Source organism: Ascaphus truei, chromosome 7 (genome assembly GCF_040206685.1).
Source record: "Ascaphus truei isolate aAscTru1 chromosome 7, aAscTru1.hap1, whole genome shotgun sequence".
NCBI lineage: Eukaryota > Metazoa > Chordata > Amphibia > Anura > Ascaphidae > Ascaphus > Ascaphus truei.
The window spans coordinates 56179843-56200778 of NC_134489.1; the positions used below are offsets into that span (position 1 = coordinate 56179843).

Genomic DNA, 20936 nt, shown 5'->3' on the forward strand with positions numbered 1-20936 from the left:
ACTCACTGTAATTTATAGAAGGCAAGTTCTTATTGGTAATATGGAAAAGGAAGGTTTGGTTAACCAACAGTAATCTAATGTTAAGATATGATAGATAGATAGATAGATAGATAGATAGATAGATAGATAGATAGATAGATAGATAGATAGACCCAATAAATTACTGGACATAGACAGTAGCCGAGCCGCATACAACAAAGTGCTCACACGGCTGTAATCTCGCACCCCACCATGGTCACGAGGACAGTGAGTCTTGCTGCATCTGCATCCCATCCTTGAAGAAATGTGAGTGGTAAAGGATGCACACAGGAGACTTTTTCTAAGTTAACTTACTCAGTATTTAAAGCATCAGAGCAGGTATATGCGTAATGTGACGTCTCAGGACAGACAAGTCCTTTCCTCAGACCATATACAAGGTGGACATGTTCTACATGTCCACTTGGATCCAGCTTTGAGACGCCGGGATCAGCAGAGGGTGAGCACCAAGGAGGGAAACACTGATACCTATGTTTTATAAACAACGGTGTGCCACGCTCCTATCCCCCTTCTTGTGTCTCATCCTTCCTACCAAGGTATATATAATTATCCAGTCAGTAACAGGGACAAGAGGCAGCTCACCCTATCTACCTAATCATTTAGCATTCATGAAAACAGACAGTTATAGTCTGGGGAGTGGTCTCAGGAGAAGTTGAGAATGGGTAAGGGATGTACATACAGTATAATGGGCTGCATACAATTTTGCATCTCTATCATTGTTTCCTTTTTCTTAACGCTAAACATGTTTACCATTTCTGAAGTGACAAAAGCTTCCCTTGTTAATAAGCACCAATTCTTTAACAAATAAGTGTGATTAACATTGAACTGGTGAACTGCACTGGTGAAGACCTGCCCCCCCTGTCTAACTCCTCCCCCCCCCCTGACGTCTGATGTCATAATGGGGCGTCGTTCTGACGTGCTGACGTCACTATAGGGGCGTGGCTTACTGGTGTGTGGTGTGGCAGTGTTTTTTTCCCCTATGCAGCTCCATGTTGTGCTACCAGGGATATGTGTCACGACGTCTGACGTCATCACGGCGCACCATGCTGACGTTACCACGTGGGCGTCGACGTCATGCTACTGAGGAGGGAGGGGTGAGTATCAGAGGGGGTTGTACATGTGTGTATGTATATCTGCTGTTCACTTGTATTTGGTAGCCTACACCTTGAGAAAGGCAGTTTTACTGCCGAAACGTTGGATTCCTTGGCACATTAAACCTTTTTTCATTCATGATTAAGACCGTGTGCCTGATTCTTTTTCTTCACTGGATCACTTTGGGACGTCAGGAGCTCCCCAGAACCAGCACATCGGCAGTTAAGTACCCCACCATCACCTATATGTTTGAGTGCGTGCACTACCTCCTTTCCATTAACATTCGACACAGCTGTCACAGACCAGGTTATTTACACCTTTTTTACCAGGATCATTCATTGAGCAAAACATGGTAATGAAATAAATTGTAGTTTATTCAGCATAAATTCGCTTACACACCATGACACACAAAATACAGACAAAAAGACACACTTAGTTTGGGACTGGGGTTGAAAACTAGACTTTCCTAGGTGCAGGGAACTCTGTGGGAGAGTCAGAGCGGGGGCGGAGTCGGGGAACAGAGGCCACGGAAGGTTGGAGGGAATGTATACCGCGCATGCATTGTGTGTCACTGTTGCCGGAGGGATAGTACACCCTAGACTTGGGAACCGCGGGGACCGACAGGGACCGCGCACCGACTGTGTACTGCGCATGAGAACCAGTGCTGGAGTGCCTAGTAGGATTGCTTCTGGAGCTTGAAGGACATGTGAGGGTTAAGGGGACAGAACCGCTGGATCCTCACAGTACCCCCCCCCCCTCTAGGAGCGACCTCCGGGCGACTCCATGAAGGCTTCTCTGAGAAGTTCAAATGGAATCTTCTAATCATCCTTGCTGCATGAATCCTATTATAAGGTAACCAAGACCTCTCCTCTGGACCGAATCCTTTCCAATGAACAAGATAATGTACTGTAAGGAGCCACGAAAGAATTTGGAATCTAGGATTGATTGGATTTCGTATTCAGGCTGACCATGTACCAAGACGGAAGTGGTGGGGAGAACAGGAATGGAGTGAGCATTCTGGATCACAGGTTTGAGCAAGGACACATGAAAAACTGAGGGAATTCTCATGGAAGGAGGCAAAGACAAGTGATAAGCTACTGGATTGATTTTTTCAGAAATGGAGAACGGACTGAGGAATCTAGGTGCAAATTTCATTGACGGATCCTTTAACCTAATATTTTTAGAAGAAACTGGGGTGGATGGTCACCCTAAGGTGACAAGCGCTGCACAGTATACAATCCAACGGTGTATAGTATATTAATTTTGCAAATGCATCCGGATATTGAGGACTCTGAGCAGTGATATGAATAAATACATGAACGAAGCTTTTGGTAATCAACTTGAACCCCTAGTGAGGGAAGTGGCCTAGCGATGGAGAAGGGATGACCGGGGGATGTCTCTCAACCGGCACCGGACCCCTACTGTATCTATACAGTCCCGCATATATGGCCAATTCACCTGGGGCAGCTCCGGTAATAGTAATGAAGAATCACTAACTGCATCTCGTAGCTCTGTCCGGGTAGGCGTGCTCCTGGCTGTATAATCAGGCAGACGAACACCTCTCAACAAAGAGAGAATCAGCGGGCACTGCTGTGCAAAAATATATACGGCTGGACTGTGCTGTTGTAGAAAAATGTTTTATTAGGTCATAGATAAAAATGGATAAAAAGGGGAATGAGCCCCCTGTAACTTTAACGCGTCTCACCCCGTAGGGCTTTGTCAAAGAGTACCATTACTCGATATACAGCACCTTATGTAGTGAGCCTAACCGGACATGACATCACTCTGCCCGTCATGCGGAACAACCCCCGTAATCAACCAGGAGTAGCCCACACATCTGGCGGGTACACGCACGCCCAGAACGGATCAGTACTAGATACATGCGCAATGGCGACACAACAAAAGTGAAGCCAAAGAAGGAAAAGAAAATACATATGAAGGAAAAACATATACAAAGTATATATATATATACACATACATAACAATATGGTAGGAAGTATTATAATAGACCAATCATGAAACTATAGTCATCCTCAACCAGAAAGATTTATGCAATTAAAATAAAGATGTATGAAAAAGGAAATACATCTAAAAAACTTTATAAAATCAAGTAAAGTCAGGGGGAATATATATGCAAAAAGTGATAAGACACTTTACGGAATGCCCAATGGGTAAACTAAACTTACACTTTAGTGGTGACGTCATTTTGGACGAATGTGTGGGAGGAGATCCTGAGTTCCCTGATACCCTGTTCAGCAGATCCGCCTTTACTTCCAATGGTGAATTATACACGGAAGTGATTTGAGCACTTGGAGACGCTGAAACGCTGCAGTACTCATGGCAGGAGCTGTATGCAGTCATCTTGAACCTCAGGGCACAGTATCACTGTCGGACCCCTCCACTCCTGTAGATGACGCCCCTTATAGATTTCTCTCCAATGTTTGTGTTTTTTTAGCATCCTGTAAGTGTATTTCCTAGGGACACTTTCTTTTTTAACAAATATTCCCATTTTTTATATAGTTACGTGCTATTGAGCTTGCGCTTCTTTGTTTTTGTGTTCTCTCTCGTTCGTTCTCTCTCCCTCTCTCTCATTACAGTTGTGTTGTGTCCAGTTGCTTCTGCCTCACATCATGTGTACCACACACCATAAGAGTTAAACCATAATCCATATGACTCACGCCCCCACCTCAGTACAGGCCATATAGTCTGAGGTAAAACAGAGGGGTTACATATGTATACTATTACATACAGGGAATTAAAGAGGGATCACATATTTTTGACATACCGTATTTCATTGATTCTAAGACGCACCTTTTTTACGATTTACACATCTGACATCGGGGTGTATCTTAGAATCAATATTTTTTTAAAATAAGGGGGAAAAGTGTCTACTAACCCCCTCCTCACTTACCATGTTTCAGGAGTGGTCCGATGTCAGTGGAGGATGAAGTGGGGGTGGTGGCGGCAGGAGAGGTCCCATGTCTGCAGAGGATTAAAGATGGGTAGCGGGCGTGTGACGGAGCAGTAGAGGTCCCACATCTGCAGATGATTGAAGATGGACAGTAGACGGATGTGTGGCGGCGACTGAAGGAGAACTCCCATGTATGCAGATAATTGAAGATGGACAGCGGGCGAGCGTGCGGTGGCTGGCGGCAGGAGAAGATCATCATAGAACAGGAGACCTGAGCAGGAGGAGAGTGGCATAGCGGAACAGCTGGGGAGGAGAACACTGTATAACCGGAAGTCAGACACCGGTCAACTTCTGGTGTTACAGTGTGCTCCTCCCCAGCCGTTCTGCTATGCCGCTCTCCCCCTGCTCAGGTCTCCTGCTCTATGACTATCTTCTCCTGCCGCCTTTATCGCACGCCCACCCACTGCTCATCTTAAATCCTCTGCAGATGTGGGACCTCTCCTTCCGCCACTGCACGCCCGCCCACTGTCCATCTTCAATCCTCTGCAGACATACACTGGCGACACACTTTATTCGAGCTCGGCTAGTCCCACGAATTCGGGTATACCCGGGTGTATTGAGGTTTGTGACTGTTTTCTGCCCGAGTGCATTGAGGTATTTTCAGGCAGGGATTGAAGCATTTTATTCCCGCTGGCTGCAATACTGCACAGTATTTATATATATACTGCACTACAATTCATGAATTTATGCCATCTGGTAGACACGCGAAGCATTGCAGCCTATTAAATCCTAATCATTATCATTTAACAGATCAGCCGCCCGTCAGCCAGGCATGAACCCAGGCTGGGAAGGCAAACGCAACGGGGCTTGTCAGAGGTGAGGAGCGGCGCATTCCAGGTATCTGCCAGGTACATACTGGGTATTTGCTCGAATAAAGTGTGTCGGTGCAGTAGGAACTCTACTGCCGCCACCGCACTTTCTCCTGCTGTCCATCTTCAATTCTCTGCAGGCGTGGGACCTCTCCTGCCGCCGCAGACGCCAACTTCAACCTCCGCTGACATGGGACCTCTCTTGAAACATGGTAAGTGAAGAGTTATTTTCGTTGATTGTAAGTGCCAAATAGATGGTGCGTCTTACAATCAATGACGTCTTACAATTGAGGAAATACGGTAATTGGAGCCATTCTTCTCCCCGTGTTCATTTCACATTTAAACAAATAGCAATATAAATTACATTGTGTGCAGTATTAATTGTTACACAGTTTGCAAGTGGCATAATTTCTTACCATTAAACCTAAAAAAAATATATAAACATAATAACCACCAAGCACTTAATAATGAAGTAGACGTGATTAATACAACAGGCAATTAATCCTATCCTATTATAGAAAACACTAGTAACTTCTCTATTTCTCATAGAATACAATGTCTTTATTGAAATGGCGACTATGCTGACAATCTGTACACATTGCCTTTTCATTGGTTACAGCAATAAATAAAATCCCCATGCTTACAAATGCCACTACAATGGTACAGTACAAAGAATTGTCATTACAGCCACAATACAACAGAGAAACCGCACTAGATTAATTGCCGCAGCTAGAACAATGCATCTATCATTTCAATTGCATAGATACAGAATGGAAAATATATAAAGGGTGGTGGATCTCCTATTATAGCTGACGTGTTGCATCCAAGGTAAACAAAATGGGAAAGGTAAGAGAATAATAAATTATTATATTAGTAAAGTTTCAAGATACAACTTTGAGGGGAGGGGGGGCATCTTAAGGTTTTATCAAATTTTCAGCCACACAGATATAGTTAGAACATAGAAGCAACTTTCCTTTAAACGAACTGGTTTCTGAAGGGGAGACCGTCATGTGTGATTAATTTCCAGCTCCTGAGGCAAGGCAATGTATCTCTCTGTGGGGCTTATTCAATAAGGTCTGAAGCAGCCGATTGAGTCTCATTGGCCGAGAACTCCCATTCAAGTCCTATTATTGAACAAGATTATTGAATAAACTCCGGTGTTCTCTTAAATGCTAAAAAATATATATTATAAGCAGACATATAATGTGCCTGTATTCTTCATTTGTATTCAACACTAACACAGTTGAGAAATAATGTAATGCAAAGATTTGTGTTGGATGCAATTCTTTGCTGTTTGATCTCTGTAGTGTCCCGTGCACTAAGATTATGCCATAATAATAATTTTTTTTTCTTATAGAATTCCTGCCCTGTAGAACATAGAATATCATTTTAGTGCCTGAGGCACAAGGAGATAAAGTAATTTACCCAAGATCACAATGAGCTTTAAAGGCAGTGACATTACAATTGCACTACTCTTTCTACTCGTATAGATTGTTTAGTACAGAGGTTAATGTCACCTCCATATGAGTGATTTTCTGCCACAAAAATAAAGAAAAATGGATAACATAGCCGCAAAATATAAATATAAAATAAATCCCATTTTAATATGCGCACCATGTAACTTTTCCTATTAACACTCCGGGAATCGCAAACTGGTGCACACAGGGACAAATTGAAGCAAACTACGTACGTACCTGGATACAATGACGCAAAGAAATATGCCTCTCTTTGACCAAGTTTTGCTTCAAAATTGTTTTGATACATCTCTCCATTTGACTGCAACACCATAATTTAGTTTTTATTCATACAAAATAGTTTGAGACTAAAAGTCAAAATGTGGATATTATTACATTTAAGATAGGCAAATTGTCAGTAAATTGATTTATTCCCATTTAATCGACATATATGCATAGAGCTATTTACTGTTTTATAGGACATTGATAATACACATTGGTATATCAGTATCTCCTTTCAAGCTGTAGGAATAGATTATTTCATACGAGGACTTATGAGTATAAGAATTTAGGAGGACAAAATTAAATGTTATTATTTTTGTTGAACCGCCTTTGACAGCAATTCAGGTTGGTGTGCAGGGGTATACTTTGTTTCTGTTTATTTATTCCATGGCAGATCATCTTCTTCGAGGACAAGAACTTCCAGGGCCGCTCCTATGAATGCAGCTCTGACTGTTCTGACCTGCACTCTTACTTCAACCGCTGCAACTCCATCCGGGTTGAGAATGGTAACTGGATGCTCTATGAATGTCCGAATTACGCAGGACACCAGTACTTCCTGAGGAAGGGAGAATACCCTGACTTCCAGCAGTGGTTGGGTTTCAATGACTCCATCAGGTCCTGCCATTTAATCTCATCAGTAAGTGATTATTAGAATTAGGAAGAGTTTAACATTTTTTTTAATATCTGAAAAAAAATTTATTGGCATAATTTAAGGATAAAGGGGGAATTCTGCTGGTTATTAAATGTTATGCCTTTGTAGCAGTTCGATCACTGTGTATTACTGTAGATGTTCAAATAAATATTAGCCTTAGGAACTATATTAGATTAATACGTACTCTGAAGCCTACTCAATCATTTAAATATAAAATTGTACCTTAACAGTTATGTGCAGATATTATGCTGCATTAGTGTCTGATACACTAGTATACTAGTCTGATAAACGCTAGTCTAAATATGTGACTCTCATTACCAGCTTTGCTGGTAAGATATATGCTAATAGATTCTGATATACGATTCTAGCATAACAGCCATACAAACATGTAGAATGTGAAATGTTGAGGTATTTTGTAGCCATCCAGTGGCACAAATTGTAACCATATGGACAATCACAAACTATGCCAGTTTCAACAAATGATGTACCTTTGACATCTCCATTTAAAATAATTTATCTGATGATCACCAGCCCAGCTCTCTTATTGGTGATCCAATGTTCATTATTAGTAGTATTAGTAGTAATCAAATTCATACAATTTATGTTGATCCCATTAAAAGGTACAATACGATCTACTGGCTCTACTCCTGTGTTATTTTAATCCATAAGTACAGTATGTTAAATATTTATTACAGTGCTGTTCTATGGAAGCCTAGCCTACGTATTATATTGCAATACGATTTCAAAATAACTTTAGGACACATTTGAGGGCTCTTCTAGTTTTGCATCGTCCAGCTCTGCCAGTCATTCTTCCATGGTCTTCAGTATCTACAAAAAAATCCTAACGGTGCTCAGAAGAAATCTGATCTCACATTTTGATATTCTACCATATCTGGTAGAATTCTACCATTCTACCTTGTGGTAATGCTAGAACAGTAGTATCACACTACAATGACCAGTGGTCAATGTATTCTATTTCTTCTGCTATTACAGTATTGTATTGTATTGTATGTCTTTATTTATATAGCGCCATTAATGTACATAGCGCTTCACAGCAGTAATACATGTGGTAATCCAATAAATAACAGATAATATAAATAACAGATCATGGGAATAAGTGCTTTAGACATTAAGGAAGAGGAGTCCCTGCTCCGAGGAGCTTACAGTCTAATTGGTAGGTAGGGAGAACGTACAAAGACAGTAGGAGGGAGTTCTGGTAAGTGCATCTGCAGGGGGCCAAGCTTTATGTGCCATGTGTTCAGAATATTCACAGTGCTATTCATATGCTTCTTTAAGCAAGTGTGTCTTAAGGTGGGTCTTAAAGGTGGATACAGAGGGTGCTAGTCGGGTACTGAGGGGAAGGGCATTCCAGAGGTGAGGGGCAGTCAATGAAAAAGGTTTAAGGCGGGAGAGGGCTTTAGATACAAAGGGGGTAGAAAGAAGACATCCTTGAGAAGAACGCAAGAGTCTGGATGGTGCATAACGAGAAATTAGGGCTGAGATGTAAGGAGGGGCAGAAGAGTGTAAAGCAGTACAGTACAGAGGTTCTCACAAGATTCGGGTCTATGAGAGAGAGGATTTTAGAGGTGAGATGCTGGAGCTCACTGAAGATTGCCCCACTCTGTTTGAGCTGTCCAATTATCATGATGTTCACTCCTGCCACATCCTTGAGGGCTCCTGGATTTTCTATGAGATTCCTAACTACAGAGGAAGGCAGTACTTCTTGAAACAAGGAGAGTACAGAAGGTTCACTGAATGGGGTGCCCTAAATGGTAAAGTGGGATCTCTGAGACGCATTCTGGACAATTATTAACATATGTCAATGGAATACTAACAATAAAGATAATAAAAACATAAAAAATAAAATATCTCATGACTGATTCTTTATCAAATCTTTAAGAAAAACAGTATTGCACATTTCATCCACAATTTCTTAATTACATTTGGCTTGACTACTGTCTGTAAGGAAGGCTGGAAAGGGGAAAAGCTTAGGAATTGAGGCATAGAGATTGAGCTTCCTTTACTTGCAAATATTCAGGGTTTATTTGCCTTTAACAAAAGACAGGGGAGCTGAATGCTATATCCAATTGACAAAACATATATGGTAATAAGGGCCTCATGCAGAGAGCATAGAATTTTAAAAATGGCGAATTTCATAAAAAGTAGCTTTTTTGGAGAGTTTTATTCTCCATATGCAGAAAAGTGCGAATTCTGCTATGTTTAACATGGATGCGTCTGGCGAGTTTAAATTGGCGAGATGCGCGCTTCAGAAACGTGTAAAAACAAATTCGCGCCTTTTTTTTCCCCTTTACTATAGGCGGCGAGCGCCATCTTGCCATATTTTCGTGGCGCGGCAAAAATGCGAGAATCGCGCCTTTTTTTGGCGCGAACAGCCGCTACTTGCCGTTCGCACCTCTCTGCATTCGGAGAGTTTTAAAAATGGCGCGATTGAGGTTCTCGCCAGCCGCGAGGCGAGTTTTAAACATAGAAATAAAAAAAAGGCGCGTTTTTCGCAACTCGCCATTTTATGCCGTTTTCTGAGGGAAATTGAACAAAAAATGGCGAGTTTTGCAATAACGATGCTCTCTGCATGAGGCCCTAAGTATAAAGTTAACTACTTCTATAACAATATTTTCTTGGTCATTTAGTTAAAGCCTTTGGCCAAAGCGTCAAAAGCCTGCATGCCAACATCAAGGCATAATCAAATATACAGGTCATAACACTAATCTGTGAACCTTCCCTTTTACCTCTGTATGAGGGGGAACAACCATAGTCGGTCCTGTCCATACAGCAAAATGAAAAAACTTCTAAGTTAAAAAGTTGGTGAGGGGTGAGCTCTGGGAGGAGGGGCCACCTACCTCCAAACAACTGTTGCCAGTTAGAAATTGAATCAACACACATTCCCAGCAAGCTCATACCCCAACACAGTGGATCAGTGAAGTAAGTGTGCTTTCCAGTCCACAGAGCGTTAATTCCTCAATGAGTAGCCAACAGCAGCTGCTAAGTAATGGAGTTAATCAGCCTGTCTGAATGAACTGAATGAGGAAGTGTTTAAAAAGACACAGGAAGCTGACAGACAGAGAGACTGTTTTCCCCAGAGATGGGTGTTGATATAAGTGTTCCCCAGCTGCGGAAGCTGGTTTAGAGGACCTACAGAGGAGTTTCTCTGGTCTCAACGTGGGGCTGAGTTTGTCTAGGAAGAAAGGAGGAGAGACCGTGCTAAAGCAGGGACGTCTGCTCCATTTTCCACGCTCAGTAGCACTCCTTTTGACATAAATATATTACATATTTATATATATGAAGAATAGCAGGTGCGCAAATTTCATCAGGACATAGAAGAGATAAATAAAGACACCAAAATAGTGCAATATTGTCAAACACAACAATGTGGTCAATGTTGACGTTTCTATAGAGTTTGCACACACGTGTTAAGCGTGATATTCAGGCGTTGTGGTTGTTAAAAGTGACCAACTTTAGTAATAACCGGACAGATACTCCGGATCAATGCCGATGTTATTCCATAGGAAGGAAGGGAAATCCACATACAAAAGGAAAAAGCAAAAATAGTATAATATTGCTTTTTAATATTAAAAACACAAAGTATTACACTTACATAAGTGCCTTTGTGGTAGGCATTCAGACCACCCTGGGTCAAATGAACAGGTAGCACTCCACACAGCGACAGCTTCTGCTCCACGGCCGATTTAGCATATGCTCAGCTGAATGATGCAGTCCTCCACTCTGAATGTCACCAGCAAAGTCTCACTTAGTAATCCACGACTCCACCCTAATATATATATGATTTGGTAGGTGTGGGGGTTTGAGCTTGCTGGAATGTGTGTTAATTTTATTTGCCTTTGCAATAAACTGTCTTTCACTTACCCATTACATGTGTACCTGCAAGAACTCCTTCCAATCTTTAAAGTATGGATTCAATTAAATGTGAGGCCCATCAGAGCTTGGGACTCTCGTTGTGTGCAACTGCATCAAAATATCCCCCAGGTCAGTATTTATACAAATTAAATAAATTATTTCTCTTAAAATAAAAAAAAACTGGCCCTGCAAATAACTTGCCAGTGAGCTAACCCCCAACATTAGTTTGTTGCATTATTTGGAATGGATCCATTGTTAGTATTACCAACTACACTCCATGTTATCATGATATCTCAATCAAGTCCTTTTTTTCTACTGTATCTTTAATCCCAAAGGATTCGGGTTCTCGATATTCCAGCAATTCTATGAACAATGGATCTTGGGGAATTATAAATGGATTCAAATGATGACATAGAACCAGGTTGATAACACTGAATTCCCACTGACATCAGAATTACAGCTCGTAGACAAGGAAGATGCTGGTGGCCATATTTCCATATTCCAACTAGCCCCCTGGATAGAAAATCTTTACCCATTAACAATTACGGAAATTATGACCAATGCTGTCAGAGCATACTGTAGTACTATTTGTTGGAGAAATGTAGATATTGATCCTGGTGAAATGTAGATTATTTGTAAAATGTGATACCTTCTATAGGATCAACATTATGGTTGTTATAGATTAGATTATAGTGTATACAGATTTTGAAACCTCATATGTTTCCTCTTCAAGTGGATGGGGAGATAATTCTTCCTAATCTCCAAAGAAACCAAAAACAGCCAAATGTTACATTTAAATCTGACTATATTGATTCAAGAAAGCAAGTTACATTGTTAAATTGATTTCAAAATATTGTTCTAACAGGGATTGCACCTTCAAGTGTTTTATTGTAAAAACACCCAATTTAAAAATGACTCAAGATCTATACACATAAAAACAGTTATAGAAAAGGTAAAGTAAAAGGTAAAAATATACATAGTCTGATATTTTAATGCTGGAAAAAAAACAGAAATATTTTGACACCAGCAACAAATGGAATCAGACTTTAAATTCACTTTTTACTTTTTCCATTATATTTTCTTTTTATATATTTGGTGTAAAAATTGAGTCACACTTAGAGAATCCACTGTCCAATATGATAGGTTAAGACCAAGCTGACACATTCAGTACCTTGAGCTATGCATTAGTCACAGCTTTTAAATCTCTCCACTTACAAGCAAAAGCCAGGGATTGCACTACAAATAATAAGCAACAATGATCAAAGCAAAGCCATGTATTCTCTCTATAAAACTCTATTTGTTCAGTTTCTACAGACACAGCACTCTACAATGTATATAAATACTGCTGTGCCAAAATACTCTACTGAGGACACAGTATAGTGCAGCAAAAATGGGAAAGGTAAGAAAGATTTTCAGTACATATAATGTGCATATAAAACAAGTATGTTTAACCCTTTCACTGCCCGGGGGGGGGCCCGTGCTGCATTGTTGGCCATATTTTCTTGTAACGTATTACTTCTGTGCTGTATTTTTCATTCTTTTTCATTCTTATCACATCACTTATCATGAAATTCCCTAATAGCTCATGTCTTTGGAGAAATATGAACAGGTTTGTAATTTGTGGTTATTCATTAAAATGTGATTGTGCCGATCGGGGCACTATGGAATGGAAACTCACGCTGATTTTGAGTTTCCATGCAATAGTGCAGTTTAAGGAATAAACCCCTAAATGCTGATGACTGCAATTTGGAATCACTGCTACTGTACATTTTATACCCATATAGGTATGGCCCTCGAAACAGCATTATCTAGTTCATGATATTAGTTGTTTTACTATTTGAAGTTAAAGCAGTGACCACCAACCCCCAGAAGATAATATGATTAATATTAGTATCACTGGTGTGTAAGATGATGGACCCCACTTACTAAGCAGTGCTAAGCCTTCAAAGGAATGGCTTAGCATCACATACTAAATATAACCCATGTCATAAAACATTTGCTTTACCCTCTTTTCTTGGTATTTCATAGATCATCTTCTACGAGGACAAACACTTCAAAGGTCGGTCCTATGAATGTACTTCAGACCAGTCTGATCTCCACCCTCACTTGAGTCACTGCAATTCCATCAGGGTAGAGAATGGCTGCTGGATTGTGTATGAACTCCCCAGTTACATGGGACAGCAGTACTTCCTGAAAAGTGGTGAATACCCTGACTACCAGTGTTGGACAGGTCTTAGTGACTCTGTTAGATCTTGTCGTTTGGTACCTCAAGTGAGTCCTGAGCTTCCTTTTTGACAATTGTGGGATTGCAATCAGTGTCGGACTAGGGTGTAAACAGCCCAAAAGTCCATGACAGACAAAAGAGTTATAACAAGGTTTTGACTCATACATACACATGGAGGGGCGGACATGCATTCACTCATGCATACAGTATATGCATAATCTGTGCACATTTATACATACATGCACTTATAGATGTATACACGTATACGTACTTACTGTATGTAGCGCTATTTCCCCCATCCTATGGGAAATGTGGCGGCTACTGAGTGTGTGGGGCATTACCTGAGGCTCACAGGAGGCCTGAACATCCGCTACTGGGAGCCCGGGGTGTACTTGATCCGTCTGGTGACATCGCCTCCACCTGTGAGGGATCCTGACAACGCCAGATAACCCCTTCACAGGACCCAATGCAATAAGATCACACACTTGTACTTAATAACAGTTTACTGAACACAGGTACAACTAGATATATTATTAGCACACATACAATATAGGCCTCGCGTGGCTGTAGCCCCATCGTGCCCTCCAACCGTAGTGTCCACCCTGATGGAATTTTCCCAAAGTACTGAGGCACCCCTGAGCACCCAAAATCCCTGGTGTCCACAAGAGCCAACCCACCCAATGTGTGAGACAGCGCTGCCCACAGTAACTGAAAATGTTATAGTTAGTGCACGTTGTAAGGTACCGCCCGGGTATGGCCGAACAGCAAAAGAGATCCACTGATCCAGCGACGTTAATGTCTGCAAAGCCTCCACCTCTGTGTGGGGTGAACTCCGGTAGGAGGGTATCACCTTTGATAGTCTAGGATAGTGCAGTGGTGGTCCTGCCCCAAACCACAGTCCACAAATTGCTGTGCGGCGCCTTCAAATGGCACTATGCACTAAATGTATTTATTTATTTATAAAATATTTTACCAGGAAGTAATACATTGAGAGTTACCTCTCGTTTTCAAGTATGTCCTGGGCACAAAGTAAAACAAATAATACATGGTTACAAGTACAGTTACATAAAAATGTATACAGCTACAGGGGAAATGTCCCTAGCTAGGGGTTTCCCTGTTGCAGTCACAATCTGATTAGGTGAGTGGCGCCTACCTTGGACCTAAAGGGTTAATATGGCCTAGTCTGGATGCCACTGACATCCAGACCCTACCTTCCATTTCTCTGTCCTGGCTCCAACTGTCAGTCCCCATAACTGTCAGAACCCCAACTGTCAGAATTCTAACTGCCATGCATCTCTCAGCCCTATTGGTTGCCTGGCAACATGTTGTCTGCAGCCCCTGAGACTGCTGGGACTTGTAATTCCCCTGCTGTGCTATACTCCTAATGGCCGCCACTTGCATTTGCTACTGCCCCTCCCTGGCACTCTCCACAGCCTCCGCTGCCTATGGAAAGGTAAGGGGACAAACCGGGGACCAGGGGGACCCAGGCTATATGTGCACAGACACACATGTACATCTAGTGATATGTGCAGGACAAAGTGATTTAAACTCATACTGTACACACACAGATGGACACAGAGCACAGTGACTTTCCCTGGAGTCGAACTCCCATGCAGACTGCCATTGGAGATTCAGGGTCAACCCACCCACCCAGTCATTCCAAGGCTTACAGTGATACTGGAAGACTGGACCAGTCTAAACCTTGAAGGCCCGCCTGATGCCGGAGCCCACCGATGATTTCCTTGGGTTCTCGAAGAACCAGTCCAAGCCTGATAACAATAGTCCATGCAGTGTATAAAACAACATTTCACTCCCTTCTCCTGAAAATAAATATACTGCAATTTACTGGCCCAAACAACTGTGGAGAGAAGTCAGTGGTCACAGTGTAATGGTACTAAGTGCTGAGTACTTTCTGCTCACAAACCTGCACTCTAACTACCCTTTTACTTACTGTACGGTGTAAGGCTGCTGTTGCCCTTATCCTTTGGAAAAACGATCTTTCCTGTTTTAATGGTATAAATATCATATTATTTAAATCTTTCTTAAATAGTCTCCAAAGAAAATTGCCCCAATGTTTATATACTTTTTTTAATCAGACACAGTACCATTACTTTTATGAAGCCAGTTTTACTCTATAGAACTGTATTTGGTAAGTCCCCACACATTCGTGAGTCATTCTTCACACCAGTAGTTGCGCTATTTATCTTTGGAGATATTAGTCCTGGCAAATGTAAGTTAATTATGAATGATGGGATTCAATACAGTAACCGATGCTTTAGAAATTAATGTGAGGTGAAATTGATGTACCTTAGAGTATAGTCATTTGTTTATTAAGCAGTATGGTAATTATACAGAGGGTCCTGAACATAATCATAATGAGATACTGTTTCAAATAATATTTCTATTTTTAAAGCTGCAGATCAAGCAATAAACTACATGTGTGTTTTTTTAATAAATCAATTCTGTACTATAAAAAAATGCTACATGTATTTTCTCAAACAACTCTGAATAGCATTTTTAATGTATTATAATGTAAGAAGCCATTTGTATTTCTATACCAACCATTTATAAAGTCACAGATACTAAACTCCCGGGCTGAATCTTTGCCGATCGATCACGGGAGAACTGATCGATCGGCAATTTAGCTAATTACTTATCATTGAGTGGATTGTATTGATGAACATATTAAAGGGGGGGAAATCAAATGTAAAAAAAACGTCAGTTCGGACTGCTGCTTTAAAAATATCTCTATAGTATCTTGTTATAACATTTTACATGAAAATACACCCATATAGTACAGATCCTAAATGTTGATCTCTAATCAGGTTGTTTTTTTAATAAAACTTATAGCAAAGAGGGACCCATAAGCTGAAGGTCTATGAGAGAGATGAATTTAGAGGCCAGATGATGGAGTTCACAGATGACTGTCCCTCTGTCTACGATCGCTTCCTCTACCAAAATATCTCCTCCTGCAACATATTAGATGGATATTGGATCTTTCATGAACAGCCAAACTACAAAGGAAGGCAATATTATCTTAAACCTGGAGAATATCGGAAATTCAGTAACTGGGGAGCCCCCAATGCTAGAGTTGGCTCATTCAGAAGAGTATTGGACACTTACTGAATGTTAGATGTTTGACTCATTGGATTGACCAAGAAGAGTTATGTTTGGCTCCTCCTACCAAATAAAGTATGAAATCAAAAGTTCTACTGAAATCAGACTCAGTCATTTTTTGAGGCTTTCAAATAAAGTATTTGGAGCCATCTCTGATACATTTTAAATATATAGACAGTGTTGAGATCCAACTAATAAATTAGACTAATAACATTTTATGTTTATATTGTGTTAAAATTGTGCACAGCAGGTGCAGTTATGGAGTATATAGTCAAAGACACAGACAGTCAATCTGATTTCTTCCGATTTCTTTGTAAAACACACCTATTAAAAACATGTGTGAAAGTTTTAATTTGATAGGTGTAATTTTTTTAATATGCTTTCCCTAAATAACATCTGGTGCAGCCTTCTTTTCTGCTTTAAAATATTGCACTTATACAGGTTAATCAATAAAAGTATAAAGTATTGTAAATTATACTCAATTAGGTGAATTGTGCTTACACTTTGCACTGAAAGTGAAAGTTGTGACTGGAGCAGTTGACAGCAGTCTCCACTTCTTCTGGGATACCCATAAACAGCTAATACTTGTTATCAACATATTTTCATATTGGTAAATTATTCATTATGTACATGATTATGGTGTACCAAGGAGTCAAACTGTGATGGTACTAGGGATTTTGGAGTGCCACTACTCTTTTATTCCAGTCCCAGTGTACCACTGTGTGATGGTGAGGGGTAACCAGGCCATCAATAAAGGTATTATGTCCCGGCTGGTTACCCCTGAGCCATATTTTGGGGTTTAGAGTGTCAGCTCTTGGACCCATTTGTTGTACATGAAATGTATGTGATTGTGCGACAATAAGGAATTTATATGTGTTTTACCTTTCCAAGGGTGCCAGCAAGCAGAGATTACTAGGCTGTGAGTTTCAGGGATGCGGAGAAAGTCTTATCAGATTCTCGGCCTAGATAGTCGGGGTTCAGAGTTGCTGGGCTCCCCAATAACGTACCCGGGAGTCGGGTCGGGCAGCCCAGATACATGTAGGCACAAGGCTCCGGTCAAAATCCTGCTCTGGAAATGCTTTCGCGACTCACTGCTAGACTCCCTGCTTCAGCACAGACCAGAAAGGTAGGCAGGGCATAGGGGTGCCCCAGTAACAGATGGATCCCCAGTTCAATGCCGGGTTACCCAGAGCCAGTATTGCGGTTCTGGGGGTACGCCAACCATATATGAGGTTGCAAGGGTTTTTAAGAAACCTAAGTCCGGTTTTCAGTGTATAGAGAAAACTGCCGTGAAAATGAACCTGCGCGTTTTTTCATTCTACCCAAAGGACAGAAAAAATATGTGAAAAGTATATTTTATTACATGGTGTTTTAATGGTATATATGCTTGTGCACGGTATTATGAGCTGGGGAATTCCAGGTCCATGGTTCCGAGAGACCATGTGGCTACCAAGCTTGGTGCCACCAAGTCTGTTCAGGTCCCGGGCATGAAAGGTGTGAAAGCCATTTGGGCAGCGGAGTTAACCTCAAGTACTGACGTCCTGGGATAAATGGAAGTCATCGGACCACCATTTGCCCCAGCCCAGACTTTGAGGAGCCTAACTCCACGGGTGGCTTCTGACTAACAAGTGGCAGAGGTGCCAGGTTGGCGCATGCCCTTGTCAGATTCAGAATCCGAGAATGCCTGGCCTTGATAGACTTGCAATGCTCTGATTGGCTAGTAGGATTTTTCCCATGCTCTGATTGGCTGGAGTATTTCATGAATAACTCTGAAATACTATACAAAACCCTCAATCAATCCGTTCGCGAGATTCACTCAGATTCTAAGCGCCAAGACAGCAGTGGCAAATTCGAAATCACCAAAAGATGCTCTTGGAGAAATAGTAGTGAGCCGGCTTCAGAAATTTCAAGGCGAGAGTCCCACTTTTCGGGGCCAAGTTCTGAGAATAGAACATAGCGGTCGCGGATGGGATTGCAAGCCAAATAGAGTACCAGGACGTTTGGAGCTATCTCCTGGTCAAGGGATTTTGGCATCTCTAGAGCAGACACAGCGGTGGTGTCAGGAACTTCATGCCAAATTGAGTTCCAGGACATTTTGGGACAAGTCCCGGTCAATCTAAAGACTTTGTTTAACTTCTTATTTCACCTAGGACAATCTAGTTTTGTAGCCCAAACACCCAGTAAGTGTGTTCTCTTCTGTATTTTGTCATTCACTGTATGTATGTCTGTTTCTATGGAATAAATGACAATTTGTTTTACTATCTTGTTTTGCTCAGTGAATGAGCCCGGTAAAAAGGTGTAAATACCTGGTCTTCCATTACACACTGTCACAAGAGACAAGAACTCTTTCACAGGATAAAGCACCAGACAGGACCCCAAAGTCAAATAAAAGTATTTTTATTCTGGCGAGAGCCAGCAGACCCAACACAAATCATAATAGAGTTTTACTCACAGTCTCTGGTGCGTACAAGGGGAACCCTAAACAGTCTAGTACCCAGCGCCACCGAAATGCCTTTCCCGGTGCAGCTTCCACAATTGTATCAGCTTAAAGTCCGTAAAACAACACAATATACTGACGCCTAGATGAATGGAACCCATACAACACCTAAGGTGATCTCTGACCAAATGATAGTCCAGTCCTTAGTGTCCAAACAGTATCCAAATAGATCTTGATTGATGTCTCATGACATGTGGGGATAAACAAAAAGAAAATTCATAGTGCAACACTGACACAAAATGAATGGATGGAAACACTTACCACAAACAACACACAAACAAACATAAAAGATGGAATTGTTAAGAAATTAACTGGTGCTATTTAATAATAAAAAATATTGCACAGACAAAACCAATGTCTAAAAAGTAAAGCAAGCAGTGGAGATCCCGTCCGGAGGGTATAAAATTGGAATCCTAGTCACGAGAGGATGATAGTAAAACATCGTAATCAGCAGCTCAATCTCTCCCTTCGTGCTAGAACCCGAGGAGGGGACTCCACATGGTACTTTCAAGCCTCGGACAACGCCGTCATGTTCACTGCTGTTTCGATCTCAGACCCGCTGGTCTTGTCGCACTCAGATGACGTGGCTGGAACATGCGCCGTTGCCGAAAGTCTCAGTGGTGCACTGCAACCACGACACTTAGCCGGAAGCCTCTCCAAGCTACACAACTGCTCGGTATAGGGATAAAGCTGCAGGAAGTCCACATCAGTGTTCTCTATAGTTGCAAGAAACACCCTATGCGTTTCGTGAAGCTAGTCACTTTGTCAAGGGTATGAACCAGGGTTTAGAGAAAAAGGTCATTTCTGAAAAAGAATATGATTACATTATAGTCAAATGCCCCAAGATGGCTACATTTTATTCCATCCCCAAACTACATAAAAAACCCAAAAAAAACACCTGGGAGACCAATAGTGTCGGGGATTGGGTCACTGAGTGAAAATGCTAGCACTTATGTGGATACCATCCTTAGACCACTTGTCACCAATCTCCCTTCCTATACAAGAGATACAACGGACATCCTTAAAAAGTTGGATGGAATTTCTGTAGCCTCAACAACCTTGTTAACATCTTTGGATGTCGAAAGCCTTTAAACAAGTATACATGTGTTAGGGATTCAGGCGGTCAAACACTTTTTAAGGGCTAGAAATATGGATCTGCATGACCATAATGTTTTCATAGTAAACCTCCTGACATATATCCTAACCCACAACTATTTCCTCTTCAATGGCAAGGTGTACCATCAACTGCAAGGAACTGCGACGGGGACTATGTGAGCCCCTACATACGCAAATATATATCTGGTGTGGTGGGAAGCGTGCAGAGTATTTGTCAAGGGGATGCTGGAATATACACAACATATAGAGATGATGTGGTCACGGTACATTGATGTGCTTATCCTATGGAAGGGCAGTACAGAACAATATAACGATTTTGTCAAAGTGCTTAATTCGAATGACCACAATTTGAAAGTAACCAGTGAGATCCATCCAGATAAAATTACGTTTCTGGATTTGGTAATAACTAAAAACAATGAAGGTACGTTGTCTACAACAGTTCACACAAAAGCAACAGCAACAAATAATTTACTATTGGCCTCTAGCCACCACCCTAAAGCGTTAATACAAGGGAATCCAACTGGGCAGTTTCTTCGGGCGAGAAGAAATTGCTCTGATGATGCAGCCTTTGAAGTACAGGCAACTATCATGAAACATAAGTTCCTCAATCGCGGTTACAGCAGGGGATGTGTCAAGAAGGCTTATCAAAGAGCAAAAAATACTGAGCGTGTGGACTTGTTAAATGGTAATACCAATAGACAGCAAGACAGACAGCCTACTAGAATTATTGGAATATATAACAAGCAATGGTTCAAAATACGTCAGGTACTAGACCGCCATTGGCATCTACTCCTTGAGGATGATGATCTAAAA

At 41.3% G+C, this 20936-nt stretch overlaps 1 protein-coding gene across 5 annotated transcripts; it reads left to right on the top strand.

Annotated features, from left to right (window-relative positions):
• The first annotated feature begins 4882 nt into the window (after positions 1-4882).
• LOC142499332 (gamma-crystallin 2-like) lies at positions 4883-16611 on the top strand. 5 transcript variants are annotated; one of them, XM_075608503.1, is made up of 4 exons: positions 5307-5754; positions 7039-7281; positions 13198-13369; positions 16244-16409. In XM_075608503.1, the coding sequence occupies exons 1-4, from the start codon at positions 5746-5748 to the stop codon at positions 16258-16260; spliced, it is 441 nt and encodes a 146-aa protein (XP_075464618.1). In that variant the 5' UTR covers positions 5307-5745; the 3' UTR covers positions 16261-16409. The 5 variants fall into 5 exon arrangements, with proteins under 5 accessions (XP_075464619.1, XP_075464618.1, XP_075464615.1 ...); XM_075608500.1 differs by having other exon boundaries at positions 5525-5754; positions 13198-13440; positions 16244-16611; XM_075608501.1 differs by having other exon boundaries at positions 5549-5736; positions 13198-13440; positions 16244-16611.
• The last annotated feature ends 4325 nt before the right edge of the window (positions 16612-20936 follow it).